General features: G+C 56.8%; 4 protein-coding genes across 4 annotated transcripts; 2 read left to right on the top strand and 2 right to left on the bottom strand.

Moving 5' to 3' along the window:
- Window positions 1–15: 15 nt before the first annotated feature.
- On the bottom strand, window positions 16–5,157 carry DICSQDRAFT_161203 (uncharacterized protein). Its single transcript, XM_007365034.1, has 16 exons — window positions 5,044–5,157; window positions 4,966–4,984; window positions 4,760–4,909; window positions 4,413–4,554; window positions 4,213–4,294; window positions 3,871–3,924; window positions 3,754–3,833; window positions 3,625–3,655; window positions 3,498–3,564; window positions 2,138–3,449; window positions 1,916–2,088; window positions 1,521–1,841; window positions 750–1,464; window positions 652–670; window positions 296–565; window positions 16–198 (listed from the first exon to the last, which is right to left on the bottom strand). The coding sequence occupies exons 10-13, from the start codon at window positions 3,375–3,377 to the stop codon at window positions 1,210–1,212; spliced, it is 1,989 nt and encodes a 662-aa protein (XP_007365096.1). The 5' UTR covers window positions 3,378–3,449; window positions 3,498–3,564; window positions 3,625–3,655; window positions 3,754–3,833; window positions 3,871–3,924; window positions 4,213–4,294; window positions 4,413–4,554; window positions 4,760–4,909; window positions 4,966–4,984; window positions 5,044–5,157; the 3' UTR covers window positions 16–198; window positions 296–565; window positions 652–670; window positions 750–1,209.
- A 357-nt stretch (window positions 5,158–5,514) lies between these two features.
- On the top strand, window positions 5,515–7,621 carry DICSQDRAFT_104893 (uncharacterized protein). Its single transcript, XM_007365033.1, has 3 exons — window positions 5,515–5,718; window positions 5,795–5,865; window positions 5,932–7,621. The coding sequence occupies exons 1-3, from the start codon at window positions 5,527–5,529 to the stop codon at window positions 7,373–7,375; spliced, it is 1,707 nt and encodes a 568-aa protein (XP_007365095.1). The 5' UTR covers window positions 5,515–5,526; the 3' UTR covers window positions 7,376–7,621.
- A 2,313-nt stretch (window positions 7,622–9,934) lies between these two features.
- DICSQDRAFT_104890 (NADH-quinone oxidoreductase) lies at window positions 9,935–11,167 on the bottom strand. The gene is made up of 6 exons (XM_007365032.1): window positions 10,811–11,167; window positions 10,615–10,752; window positions 10,465–10,557; window positions 10,335–10,406; window positions 10,136–10,246; window positions 9,935–10,068 (listed from the first exon to the last, which is right to left on the bottom strand). Exons 1-6 carry the CDS (start codon window positions 11,124–11,126, stop codon window positions 10,049–10,051), a joined length of 750 nt encoding a protein of 249 aa, XP_007365094.1. The 5' UTR covers window positions 11,127–11,167; the 3' UTR covers window positions 9,935–10,048.
- Window positions 11,168–12,420: 1,253 nt separating this feature from the next.
- DICSQDRAFT_58481 (Prefoldin beta-like protein) lies at window positions 12,421–12,969 on the top strand (the record flags this gene model as incomplete). Its single annotated transcript, XM_007365031.1, has 4 exons — window positions 12,421–12,486; window positions 12,537–12,625; window positions 12,682–12,814; window positions 12,865–12,969. The coding sequence occupies 4 exons, from the start codon at window positions 12,421–12,423 to the stop codon at window positions 12,967–12,969; spliced, it is 393 nt and encodes a 130-aa protein (XP_007365093.1).
- Window positions 12,970–13,261: the final 292 nt, after the last annotated feature.

Genomic DNA, 13,261 nt, shown 5'->3' with positions numbered 1-13,261 from the left:
CTGACCCGTCCCTGTCGATCTCCTCCACTTACGCCCGCACAGGGAGATAATGGCCGCACCCCCACCCCCGCACGAAATAATCATAGTGCCTGCCCCCGGCCAGCCCGGTCGTGAAGAGCTCAGGCAGCAGTGCTATGACGTCCGCATTGACGTCTTCCACCACGAGCAGGGTTTTCCGCTCGACACAGAAATAGACGAGTCCGTGGCCCGCCTGTTTGTCCCGAGAAACCGTGTTTCGATGGCTGACATCGTCATTTCTCCTTCTGGTCTTCGTGCGCTCGCTCTCGACCGCTAGCTTGGACGACACAGCAACCCATTTTCTGCTGCGACTAACCCCTTCGCTGAAACCGATCGGCACCATCCGTTGCGCGAAAATGGATGGCTACTGCAAACTCAGCCGCCTGGCCGTGCTCAAGGACTATCGGAAATACCGCTTCGGGCGGGCACTCGTCCAGTCCTTGCACGACTTTGTCAAAGTCGATGCGAAGACTCCTGGGTCAAGGGTTTCGGACACGGTCAAAGTTGCGTGCCACTCCCAGATTCCCGTGAAGGGATTTTATGGCAAGTGAGTACTTGCCATCTGGTCCCTTACTGCGGACAGCTTTCCCCCGTGCCCCGGTACATTGACTGAGCCTCCCGTGACATGGACAGATTTGGATACGAGGAAGAGGTTCTCCGACAATGCTTCTGACCCGGTACATTTACTGATGAGGATCCGATTATATTGTTCAACGGCACGCAATCTACAGGGTGAGGAATTCGACGAAGACGGCGCTCCTCATCAGAAGATGGTCGCCCGCTTGTCGCTATCAGATTAAGGTATAGCACAGTACGTACTGGCAATGGGTGGTCATGAAAGGTCGTTACGTATATACAGAGCAGAAGACAGATGACTGGCTAACAATACAGCATGAGGATGGAGGAGGGTGGTGTTGGTATACAACGATGCAAGATGGGGAGTCCGTCACGGTCGTGAGAACTGCGAACAGAACTGCAGACAACACCAAACGCGAACTGTAAGGCAATGTGGACCAAAGAGAGAGATGAAAGATCGCGGCAGAAGAGTGCCCATAATGCACCCGCATGGGGAACGAAGGTTCAAACTAAACATGAAAAGCGGGGAAGCATAAGACCGTTCATGATACGCCTAACGGCGAAGCTGTAGTCGAAAGTCCAAGATAGTAAGGAGAAGCCGGAGAAGAGTGATGCTCAACGACGCCGGGGCGAAGTAAGGGTATTGTCGGCACCGTCATCCGTATTGAACCCGTCGCTCTCGCTCTCAGAGCTGAGCGCCTCCTGCTTTACCAGGCGTTGGCTAGCACGCGGAATCGGCATGAGGTTAATGGGACCACCAGGGAGGATACTGAAGTTGATGCTGTTGCCGTAACCTGTGGTGCCTTCCTCGTACATCTTGCGCGCCGACTCGTACTCGAGCTTCTCCTGCTCAGCCTGTGCAAGGAAGGGCTGAAACGAAACACGTATCAGCGCGCGCACTAAACTATGCTCACATTGAAGCGCACCTTGCGCTCCTCATCAGTCATCGAGCGCCACTTGCCCGCGGCGAGGACGGACTGCTTTGTGGTCTCAGTCTCGTCCCCGAAGACCTCCTTGACAAGCTCGGGATCTGATCGGATGCGCTGCAGGAACATGAAGTATGCGCTGAGAGGCTTCTTCGGTGCGTTCGGGTCTTTGATATTGCCCTTGCGCGACTTCCCAGCCTTCCTCTGAGCCGTCCGATAAGCGTTCTCGCGCTTGATATCGTCGGGGGTCAGGGTACGCATGTAGGCATTGAGGTCGCGTTCTCGAGCCTCCTTGAGGGCTTGGGAACGACGTCGGTAAGGCTGTGTAACGAAAGGGATCAGTCACATCTGTCTCCACCATATCTCGAATCAGCATGAGAAGAGCGGGGACGAACCTCCTTCTGGTCGGCGGAGAGTTTGGCGTATTCCTGGCCGGCCTCTTTAGCCGCCTGTGCGACATTGAGCTTCTTGTGACTGGAAGCCTGGTGACGCTGGATCCAATCTGTGAAGTACAGCTGCCAAGCAGAGGGAGCCAGCTTGGGCGGGCGGAGGACCGATTTCAGGGGAGCTGCATCGACGTGTCAATATCACGTGCCAAGGAATGGGATAGCACTTACGACTCTCGGAGCGCTTCTCGCGTGTCTGCGCCTGCGCATCCATCTCGTCGTCCTCCATAGGTCGCTTCTTCCTCCTGACAGTGGCATCTCGATCGTCGTGCTCGCTGATACTCTCCGACCGCCGCGTACTGTATGGCCGCGACAGGCTCAGAGACGGCCGCGCGTGTGACGGCGACGGCGCGCTAGAAGACTGGAAGAGCTGCGTCACGGGTGTGCCTCTTCGCAGTGACATCCGAGGCCTCTGTGTCGCGAAGTTGTCGTCTGATAGGGGCATGACCGCCACCGGAGCTCCGGGAGAAGGCAACTGCACCGATGGATCCCACAGGTGTGAGGCCCACGCCGGCGGCTCCGCACCGTAGAGGTTCGCGGGCGGTGAAATCCCGACGGAAAGGTCCGCGCGTAGCTGCTCCGTCATAACGGTGTCTTCGGGCGGTGAGAGCGGCAGTGGTTGTAGAGCGGCGTATGCTGTCGTCGGCGAGAATGGTGTGACGTCAGGGAAGATTGACGAGTTCTCGCTAAATGCGGCGAAAGACGACGACATGGGCGACTGCGGACCCTGCGCATGCCCGGCGGGGATAGGGATGGGCACAGATGACGGATGGGGAGCGTCGGGGTCAGCGATCCAGTTGGAGTACAACGCAGAGTCGTTGAATTCAGGTGACGACGGAGCAAAGTAGCCAGAGCTGTTGGAGAACGTCGAGTCGTAGCGTCGTGTGTGTGTCGGCATGCCGGCGTCCAACTGACTGGTCGTCGACTCGGGTGAGCCAGGGAAGGGGATAGACGACATCGAGCTATATTGCATGAGGTGCGTCGAGTCCATGGAGAAAGGAGACTTAGACTCTTGGTAGAGCGGATCGTCGAGCTCGAGGCCAAAGATCATGTTGTCGTGGTCGGAGATCATAGGGTCGTATTGTGGGACGTGGTCGTCGAAGGTGAACATGGGGGAGTGGTCTCGTAGCGACATATCGGAGGCAGCGAGGGTGATGGTTGCTGCGTCGCGGTCGTGTTCGCGGTGGTAGAAGGGCGAGGCGGGCATCGAGGATGTCGAAGCGTAGGTGGTTCGAGGATACAAACGGCTTGGACCGGGCCTTATGAGGGATGGCGCAAGCGGGGATGCGCGAGCGGAAAGGGAAGTTGCGAGGGTGGGAACCACGCGTCTGTGGCGGGCTCGGAGAGATCTGAGAAGGGGGGATATGTTTGCAAGGGATGGCGGGATTCGAATGAGCGGTATTTGAGGCATGGCGCATTAAGTACAATTCGGTGCCTCGTTCGCTGACTCGGTGAGAATCAGCGGGACTGGGAGGCGCGAGATCTGGTCAAGATGTCAGCAATACGGGAATCCGGAGAGTTTCGCACTTACGGGCTTGTTGCCTTTCCCGGCCGGATTGTTCCCCACTTTTGGGAGTTACAGTGCCGACCCGCCCTGCCTGTGAAAGCAGAAGGCATATGGAAGCAGGACTCTAGATCGTCGGCAGAAGCATGCGCACCTGTGCCCAACGCCCTCCTCGTGATCTCGTCCTGCGCGCGACGACCGATGCGCCTCCGTATCCTCAACTCAATGTGACACCCCCTTGCCGTGTGCGTCTGTCGCCCTCTCCGATATCCCAATCACCCACACTCGCGGACCAACTCGGCGGTTCTGTGTCTAATGTGGCGTCTTGCTGGCGGTTGTCGGGCGTCCGGATGTCTGGCTGTCCTGGATGTTGTCAGCGAATATGCGATCGGACGCATACCCGCAGTCACAGACTCGTCCACCGTGGCGCCGTCCCGCACAGCCCGGCCTTGCCCTAAATCATGCCAGATATGGTATACGGCGGGACCACTGTGATGTGGCCAACTTCGGCAGGACGGTCCCCGGGCTCCGGTAGTCCAAGTCCGCCACAGCGGCCGGCGTCTAGCCGAGTGCGCCAATGACCGTTCGGCGGGTCCGGCCCAAAGCCGCCAGTGCGCTCTCGGCGGAATCGTCTCAAGCTCTCTCCAAGGGGCCCTCAGCCCACATCCCCGGTCACATCAGCCGTCCGCAATCCAGTAGCTGCAGCTCATCAACCTCTGATTCGGATTGCTCGAAGACGCACGAAAGGTGATACAAAGGAAACCGGCTACCATCATATAACCACGATCGACTCTGAGGACCGATGGCGCGGGTTGTTGTAGACGCTTTTACCAGCCTGTCACAGACAAACCGCAGAAAACGATAGGACGGTACGACCCCGGGGAACCGTGTTATCAGCAAACATGACCATCTTGTCATCTCCCCGTTCGAGATGTCACTGACCTCCCAGCCCGGAACATCTTTCATGATCTCCCTCTCTCGTTCCAGCGCAGCTTGCTGACGCCTGTACGCGTCACGATCGCCCTCGGCGAGTAGGAGCGGGACTAGGTGTATGCGCGACCAGACCTTCTCTCTTTGGAGCTCCCTGAGAAGCAATGTCGCATCAGCTCGGTACTCTCTTTGCGAATGGCGCATGGCTATCCCAGATTTGTCACTGATAAGAGACTGCGTCGCGCGGACGGATCCAACAGAAGGCCACGTTCCCCGTTGGGCGGGCCCTCAACTGCCCACGTTTAACGTCCGCCTGACCTTCTCGCGCCCGCATGAATGACTGCAATCTTTCCACGTACCTCTTCTCAAGGTTTCCCTTTCCAAGCCGATAGAAGCCGTACGCGCATACCGCCGTCACGCCGCCGAGAATGACAAGGCCACTCGGACCACGGAGCGGGAGATTTCGCTTGTACTTCACTGGCTCGAAACCACCCGGTGGGGGCATATCCCTAGATTTCACGCTCTCGCTGTCAGTTATTGACGCATAAGTCGAACAATAGCTCACTGTCGGAAGGGTGTAGACACTGGGAAATTGGATTTTGTGAGCATGTGTGCATTCTTCAATGACAGCACATAGACTCACTGGCGGAGATTCCTTGGGTCGAGTCAGAGAGAAGCACAGGAACGGGCGACCAGCCCTATATAGTCGGTATTGTGGGTAGGAAACAAGCACAGCCTAGGAGACGGCGACGTCGAGCGCGTCGAGTTGGTTGAAGGCAAGGAGCGGAGCGCAGACGGGCGCCTTGCGCTGCACCTGAGCCACGTGGCTGTGGCGAGCCTCGAAATCTCCTCCGCTGTGTCCCCTGCAGCGCGCAGCTATCGCAGCTGGCTCAGTGGCAACTGATGCGGTACTTGTCTGCAGAATTTGAGTCATAATATGAGCACGTTGCCAGCATGTCTGGACAGCGAGTACAGCAGAATGGCGGGGCCGACGGGACCACAAAGAGCCGAAGCGCGTCTGAGTATGGGAAGTTCATACGAAACGACTCAACGCCAAACAACATGACAGCTCAGCCTGGACACGTTCGCGGCGCTGCGCTCGCCCGTGCCTTCTCCTGTCTCCGTCATGATGCCTCGTCAGCCATCCCCCGGTCCCGCATACGCTGCACCCTATCCCGCTCACAACCCTTCAATGTCGGCTAACTATGAACGCAAACAGAAGCAACGGAGCATCATGGGCATAACTGCTGGCGCGGAGGACGTCAAGTATCAGGCCAAGTATAGGGAGTTGAAAAAGAAAGTCAAAGAAATCGAATCGGTGAGTCACTCCTAGTACAGCTTGTCTGGATGCATTCCTCATCCATGCGTATGTTCTGCCCATCCTGTCATACCAGGACAACGATCGGCTGTATTTCAAGCTTCTTCTCGCGAAGAAGAATATTCGTCGGATGAATCTAGAGCGAGCGTATGTATTCACGATGCTGTGTCTGTTACGGACACAGATTCCTGACGCGTCTCACGACCATCTCAGCATTCTCTACGAGCGACTCGCAGCCGTGCCCCCCACTCCGGGCAGAAACACTCAAGAATTGCCTGCGGAACAAGATCCCATATTCCACTCACAGCCTCCGGCGCCGCATGAGCATGCCAGGGTGATAGATCCCAATGACCGCGAGCTGTCTGAATGGATTCGCAACCACCCGACGGCCCGAATCATCCAGGGACCGGATGGCAGAGTCGTCGCGATCGAAGATACGCCAGCTTCTGTGGATGCGCGGGGCATACCCATACCTTCGGGCCCTCCGCCACCTCATGGGATCCCTCTAGTCCCTGGTTTTCGTCATGACTCGGGCCCTGGACACGATCCGTCCCGACCTCTACCTCCGCCGCCTCCTATGATCCCACTTCTCCAGCATTCACAAGATCCCACCCCAGAACTCTCTGTGACAAACGACCACCACGTGAACCAGTACACGTATCCACAGTCTCGACCGCCGCCGCCGCAGAACGCTCATTCACACAGTAACTCTTCTCATCACTCCCGTTCGTCCTCGGCTCGCCCAGATCTCGATCCTGCTGGAGGAGGAAACTCTCGCGTAGATGCACAAGGCGCCCCATACGCTCCTCATACCCGCAGCCCGAATATGCCAACGGAACCGCATCCAGAACACAGAAGAAGTCGTCATGAGCCACACGAGCATTCGCATGGACACCAATTGCCGCATCCACATGTCGATATCCCCCCGTCAAACCTGCCCGGGTCGCCGCCCATGGTCTCGCCGACCACTCACCACCGCGGTTCTAGCCGGATTCACAATCACCAGCGTATGGGACCGGGCGCGAACATTCATCGCGAGAGGGACCCTGAGCGAGATTGGGAGCTGCAGCAGCAGCTTGAGTACAACCGCCAGCTTGAACGCGAGCGCGAGGCACAGCGCGAGGTCGAGTTACGCCACCGCCTAGCGCTGGAAGAGCAGGAGGAGGAGGCGCTTTGGGCTGAGGAAGAGGCTCGTGCCCGCGCCCTGTCCCGCTCTGGTTCTCCGGGTTCCACTGCTCGGGCGGGGGGAAGTCGGGATGCTTCGCTCCCAGCGGTGGCTCAAGCGTACGATCACGATCGTGCCCCGCATAGGACTCATCCTGCCCCGCATGTGTCGAACCTGCTCGGGATCGAGCGTGACCCGGGCTTCAAAGACGACGAACGTAGTGTTTCTCGCGATAGGCTTCCGGCCGCTGAAGTCGCTAGGACTTCTTCCTTGGAGTCACGGAAGCGCTCTCGCGATGAAATGGAGGTTGACGACCGCTACGACTCAGAAGGCCGACCTGCCAATGAAGGTGGGCCGTCTTCCCGCGGCTCTGTGAACCTAGGCGGCAATAGGGGCGGCAAGCGGGCTCACTCTGAGGAAGACGGCGATGCCGGGCACCCTGCATCTGGGAAGGGAGATGCTTTGTCTGATGAGAGGATGGAAGACGAATAGGCTCGTGGGACAAAAGGAGTATGCACACTACTCCAAGTTGTCTTGTGGTACGGCATAATTTTGACGGGTTGCTGGTGTCAGTTTGTCTGCTGTAGGCTCATGGTGGTGCCCGTCCCAGGTCCTGTGAAAAAGACACGTCATATCTCTATATCGCTGCTTGTCTGTCAACTTCATGCACACTATGTATCGCCCCTCGCTGTGCCGGTCGTTGTATGTACACCCGCTCGCCGAATAACAATTATACCCTAATATGCAGAGCACATGTACACGTCGAGTGGGTGTGTTTCCATTTTGATCATCACATCGCTCATTGTGTGCAGGTGGTTCTAGGCATGCGAAGAGCGTATGGTCCTCCCAAAGAGGAAACTAGGATTGCGGAGTCGAGCGGCTTATGTCACAAATCGGGTTGCGAACACGAGCGAATGCAGCCATTGTGACTCAGGTCAGGCCGCACGCAGCCGCAGGAGCCTTCGTGTCGAGCATATGATAAAGCACCGCAGAACACTCGCACTGCCGACAGCAGACTCGCGGTCTATTACAAGGCTCAATAAGTCAGGCCCTGCCACCTCATTCCCGGAGTCAATCTATCGGTACAACGGTACTGAATCTAACGTACGTGTGCTGCGGCGTTCTCACTGGCGGAGATGATTTCAAGTTTTGACGGCGGCGAATCGGCCTCCTCGTCCCCGGTCCAGGCAGCTGTCGAGAGTTCCGCAGACACCTGGAATCCATGGACACCCTGCTCCCTCACACACCCACCGGCAAAACCAAGGCGTGCTGTCCGCGCTTCCCAATACACCTCGAAACTGCGGCCCTCCTCGAGGTCTCAAGCGCTCTCAGTCTGGCTCTGGGTAGGTCCGAGGGCAGCCTTGCTGCGCTCGATCGTCTTGATCACTGCACTCTGGCTGTGATTTTGGGACAATGGCCAGTTGGCCAGCTCCAAGTCCATGATGAAAGGTCTCCGGCCTAGCCAGTCCGTATCGGCCGCGGCCGCGGCATGCGCGCCGTAACAGGTCTATGGCCGGCGACAAAGGCGGCAATGATGCGGGCCTGCCTGCCTGCCTGGCGGGCAACGACGTGTGGCGCGTGCGCACGTTCACCTTCTGGGAACGGTGGCTGACAATGGCGTAGGTGGCGGTCAATAATCGCAGTTTCGTGAGTTGATGAGCCGCGATTGTGCATAGTATGTTCGGCATCGCCACTAACCAATAGTTGTTTGTTCGTCCGATGCCTCCGCTTCCGCACCGGGGCGGATGATCTACCCTACGTCGGTACACGGGTCTTCGGCCCTGAGTTTGACTGCAGGGAAAATTCGGGACGTTGCACGTTGTGGCTGGCGTCTCCTCGAGATCGAGGCGATGCACCCGTATTCATGCTTGGTCTGAAACGACGTATGTTATGAGCAATCCATAAGACGGGCGGGAAACCGACAGTGCTTACGAGGAGCCCAAAGTAGCGGTTTGTATTCCTCAGGCATCTCCTCGTTTGACGATGGGACTAAAGTTCATGCTGATGGTTCGATGGATAGCCGTAAGTCCGCTGCCGAAGGAATGTCACGTCGCCCGCTGTGATTCCGAGCGAGTATCAGACATACTCCTCATAGAACCCCGCCGATCCACCTCTGCCCCGCGGAACGTGTCATGAGCATGCGACGCCCTGTCCGGGTGCACAGGCCGAACTGAATCTCTTCAATCGAGGTGAGACAGCTTCGCAGGAGCCGCGCACATGGGGAGATCGTCCGCGATATGGTCCCGAGGGCGGATAGGGGTTGAAGGAAACTGTCGCTTCGCCTGGAACTCTGTTGCGGTCCGGGTTACCTGTGAGCCGATGAGCTGTTCATAGCACATAGATAAGACCCGTATGGGGCAAGCGGGTTCTGTCTTATACGGTACCTGCAAAGCACTTTATACAGACTAGTGCCTACCAAAGGCGCGAAGGGGACGGGCATTTGACCCAATCGGGTCTACAGCGCGATTTCTAGCGGCGAAAACATCTGTCAGCTGTTGGTCTGGATTTGCATAGGGTCGAGAGCGAGACTCACCAGCTACGGTTTGCGGATCAGGGCATGCGCGCTCCGCCAGACAACATCCGACCAGGCGCGCCGAAACATGTTTGGTAGCACGTTCCACGGCGGCGGCCTCACCCACCAACGCCTTGCGTCATATCTTATCATGGGTCGTTCTGTCGGTCATCAATCTAACTAGAACCGCCCGCCCATCGAACTCTGGGGCTGCGCTTAGCGGAAGTGCCGAGCGAAGCTCAAGAGCGTGAACGGAGCAACCTCAATTTGGCGGTCAAATGTCTCGGGGTCAATCTCACGCTATATGGGATACTTGCGCGGCCACAGCGGGACCTTGGCTGTCGGGCCCACGTTGCTATCTTCCGCAACTCGACAAAGTTCTGATGTGTTTAGACGAACTCCGCAAAGTCTGCAGCGGATCGCGACGCGGGAAAAATGCAGAGCAATCGTGACCATAGACGTCTAGCTGCCGCCGGCAACGTACGGCTTCTGCCGCGAGAGTTGCAAACCAAGAACTTTCAGCAGTAGATAGTCTCAAGGGGGTGACCTGAAGGAAACAACATCATCATTACGTGGACGAGGTCGCATCACATCAGCATGGTGGCGGCACGATGTTCTCTCCCCATTCAGGCGAAACTCCCATGAAAGTTCTATCACCGGTAGACGTGGTCCGCTGTGGAGACAAGACATCGTCAACGACTCCAGCAATTGAATGTAGGACGATAAGCGGGCTGACATACCGTGGAGGTTGGCCGCAATCTCGGCCTCCGCCCTGTCGCCATTGGCGAGTAGTTTCTCCTTGTTGTAGAGCAGCTCCTCACGAGTCTCGGTGGAGAACTCCTGATTCTGAGCTACGGGGTCCCGATAGGGGACGTCAGCAAACAGCCGAAGACAGGAGAATGCCGTAACATGAGATGAGCCGGCGAATCCAAGACGTACTCTCAACGATAGCGTCCACGGGGCACGCTTCCTGGCAGAATCCGCAGTAGATGCACTTCGTCATGTCGATGTCTGGCATACAACGAAGTCAGTGGAAGGTGCAGTCACAAGTGCGGCGATAGAAACAGACCATAACGAGTGGTCTTTCGCGAGCCATCCAACCGGGCTTCGCTCTCGATGGTAATGGCCTGCGCCGGGCAAATGGCTTCGCAAAGCTTACAAGCTTCCCGTCACCTGTGTGAGCAGAGCGTCTTCAGCGGAGATGCGAAGATCGACATACCAATGCAGCGCTCTTCACCACTAGGGTATCTACGGAGAGCATGCTCTCCCCGGAAGCGAGGAGAAAGGGGGCCCTTCTCGAACGGGTACATGATTGTGTATGGGGGGCGGAAGAATTGCTCCAACACAAGCCACATGCCTACAACATGTCATTGACACAGGCCGCCCGGAAGAACGCTGTCAAACTGAATACGCACCCCGGATAATTTCTGTGAAGAAGAACAAGTGCACGGCCTTGTCGATTGCACTCGGACCGTCCTTGTACGGATCGTAGTCCTTCCCGGGCTCGTTTGTGGCAGAATAGGTAGCGGTTTCTGTGCCAGGCGAGCGGATCGGCGGTCCCGGGTTCAGGTAGTCTCTGGGCTTGTTATTGACAAGAGGGTCGACCTGCTGTTGATGGGGAGCGGTGGAATGCCAACGGTATGCGAGCGCGAGAGAGCGAGAAGCAGTGACACGGCCAGCGGCCAGCCTGGCAGAGGGACCGGCGGCGACTAGAGCGCGCGCAAAAGACATGGTGGTGGTCGTTGGCGACGCGGTGGACGACGGGCAAACCCTCTATGCGTTGTTGAAGACGATGAGCGAGTTTCCGGGACACGTCGCGCGCTGCCGGATTTTGCCGGGTGTTCTCCCAGCCAATCGGGAGCCGAGTATCTGATACAGCCGGGTTCAGCTCGCTTGTCGTGAGAGCGCCGCGCCGCGTCTCGCGCATTTGCCTGTTTTCCCCTCCTAAGCGCCCCCAAAGGAACTTCGGACGACGATATCTCCTCGACAGCTCAATATAACCACTTCATTCTTGCGTATCCTGGCTCAGGATTACGACGCGCAGGGCACGGTATTGTATTGAAGTTGCGCCAACTCGATGTCACCAACTTCTAGGCATTCCCGCTCTTCCAGCTCCCTACTGGACTCGGACAGCGTTGTTGGCTGAATGGTATGGCGTACTCTCCCGGAAATTGTCGGAATGGTGAAGACAAGACGCTATCGAGGGCTCTGTGTCAAAAGGCGGAGTGTCCAGCGACAATCACGTCCACCATAGGGTGGGCTCGGGTAGCAGCCCTCTTGGGCCAGCTCAAAGTCCTCGTCGGGGAGCACCAGACACCATGACTTTGTGAGTAATCTGCACCTTCACAATCCCTGTGGTCTTGCAAGGCATTAGGGGCCATGTAGTCACTGCTGAGTAGGAGGGAGGAACAGACTAGGTGGGTAGATTGGAGCTGCAAAGGAGAGCTTGTAGAACACTACAATTGGCAACCGGCACGATTACATGGGTTTGTAGGCTTACAGTGGACATATGTGACATGTTTGGTAGCAAAGATGTGTTGGATTTGACGATATACGACAGAGTGGTATACTAGGCATGCGCCAGAACCCTTCGCAGAATGGAGAAAACGTACATCATGGACCTCTTCTGCACCATATGGCCTCCGTGACATCCGCCAACGGCTTCCAGTGAGCCCTCCAGGTATCTCCATGTGATGTTAAGGAAATATGTGCGATGGATGCAGGAGACGGCATGAAATCGACTGAAAGCAGGTGAATCGCCCGTTGGACGAGTTGCTAACTTGAAACCAGTACCGTGCCCTGCGCGTCGTAATCCTGAGCCATAATACGCAAGAATGAAGTGGTTACATTGAGCTGTCGAGGAGATATCGTCGTCCGAAGTTCCTCTGGGGGCGCTTAGGAGGGGAAAACAGGCAAATGCGCGAGACGCGGCGCGGCGCTCTCACGACAAGCGAGCTGAAACCGGCTGTGATTGGACTCCTTGCACAAGACGGGCCTTCGAGTCTGCCATCCTCTTTCACGACCGATGTCCTCTTCGAAAACAAAGGCCAAGGCCGCACAGCCAAAATTTTCTCCTCAGGGTTCGTGCTCAGTCTCCCAACCTGATGATACCTGTCTAACCCTGACCGTGGCTAGCCAGAGATTCAACAGCAGTATAATCGTTTCCAGAATGACCTGCAGACACTCGCGAGCAAGATCGGAGAGCTAGAGCAGGAGGCAGAAGAGCACAAGTGCGTTCTTGTTGGATAATCTGGTGCTCCGATGGATAATCTGGATAAGTTCATAGTCTTGTGCTGTCCACCTTGGACGAAGCCCTCGCTGAGGAACCCGATCGGAAGTGCTTCCGTCTGGTCGGCGGCGTTCTGGTTGAACGCACCGTCAAGGATGTCGTGCCAGCTCTCAAGACGAACCGTGATGGCGTGAGTGCTCCTTGTATGAGCTACCGTGCCGTGCTAAGCCTTCCTTGCAGATCCAGAAGGTGATCACAAGCCTTGCGGAACAGTACAAAAGCAAAGACGAAGAGTTCGAGAGCTTCAAGCGAGAGTATAACATCCGACCAGCACCCACCAGTTGAAGAGGTGATCTATGAGACACCGGAGTGGTATAGGCTGAGGTAGAGGTGAGTGGGTTAGCGATAGAAGGCGTAAGGACAACCCAGCCCTGATCAAGTCAATCCCTCGCAGATCACGGACCTATCTGCAATGTATGAATCGCGCTTCTAGTGATATCTGCGCCCTCAAACCGCTTTTATCGTTGACACTGTATTATATGCACCCTTGCTGGCTACCTTCGAAGCCGTGATCAGTCGTCCGACTCACGGCTACTCTGATGATGCGATAGCCACCGCAACATTGTCTCTGACATCT

The sequence above is a fragment of the Dichomitus squalens genome (genome assembly GCF_000275845.1).
Source record: "Dichomitus squalens LYAD-421 SS1 unplaced genomic scaffold DICSQscaffold_10, whole genome shotgun sequence".
Taxonomy (NCBI): Eukaryota; Fungi; Basidiomycota; class Agaricomycetes; order Polyporales; family Polyporaceae; genus Dichomitus; species Dichomitus squalens.
This window is presented reverse-complemented; position numbering and strand designations above follow the sequence as displayed.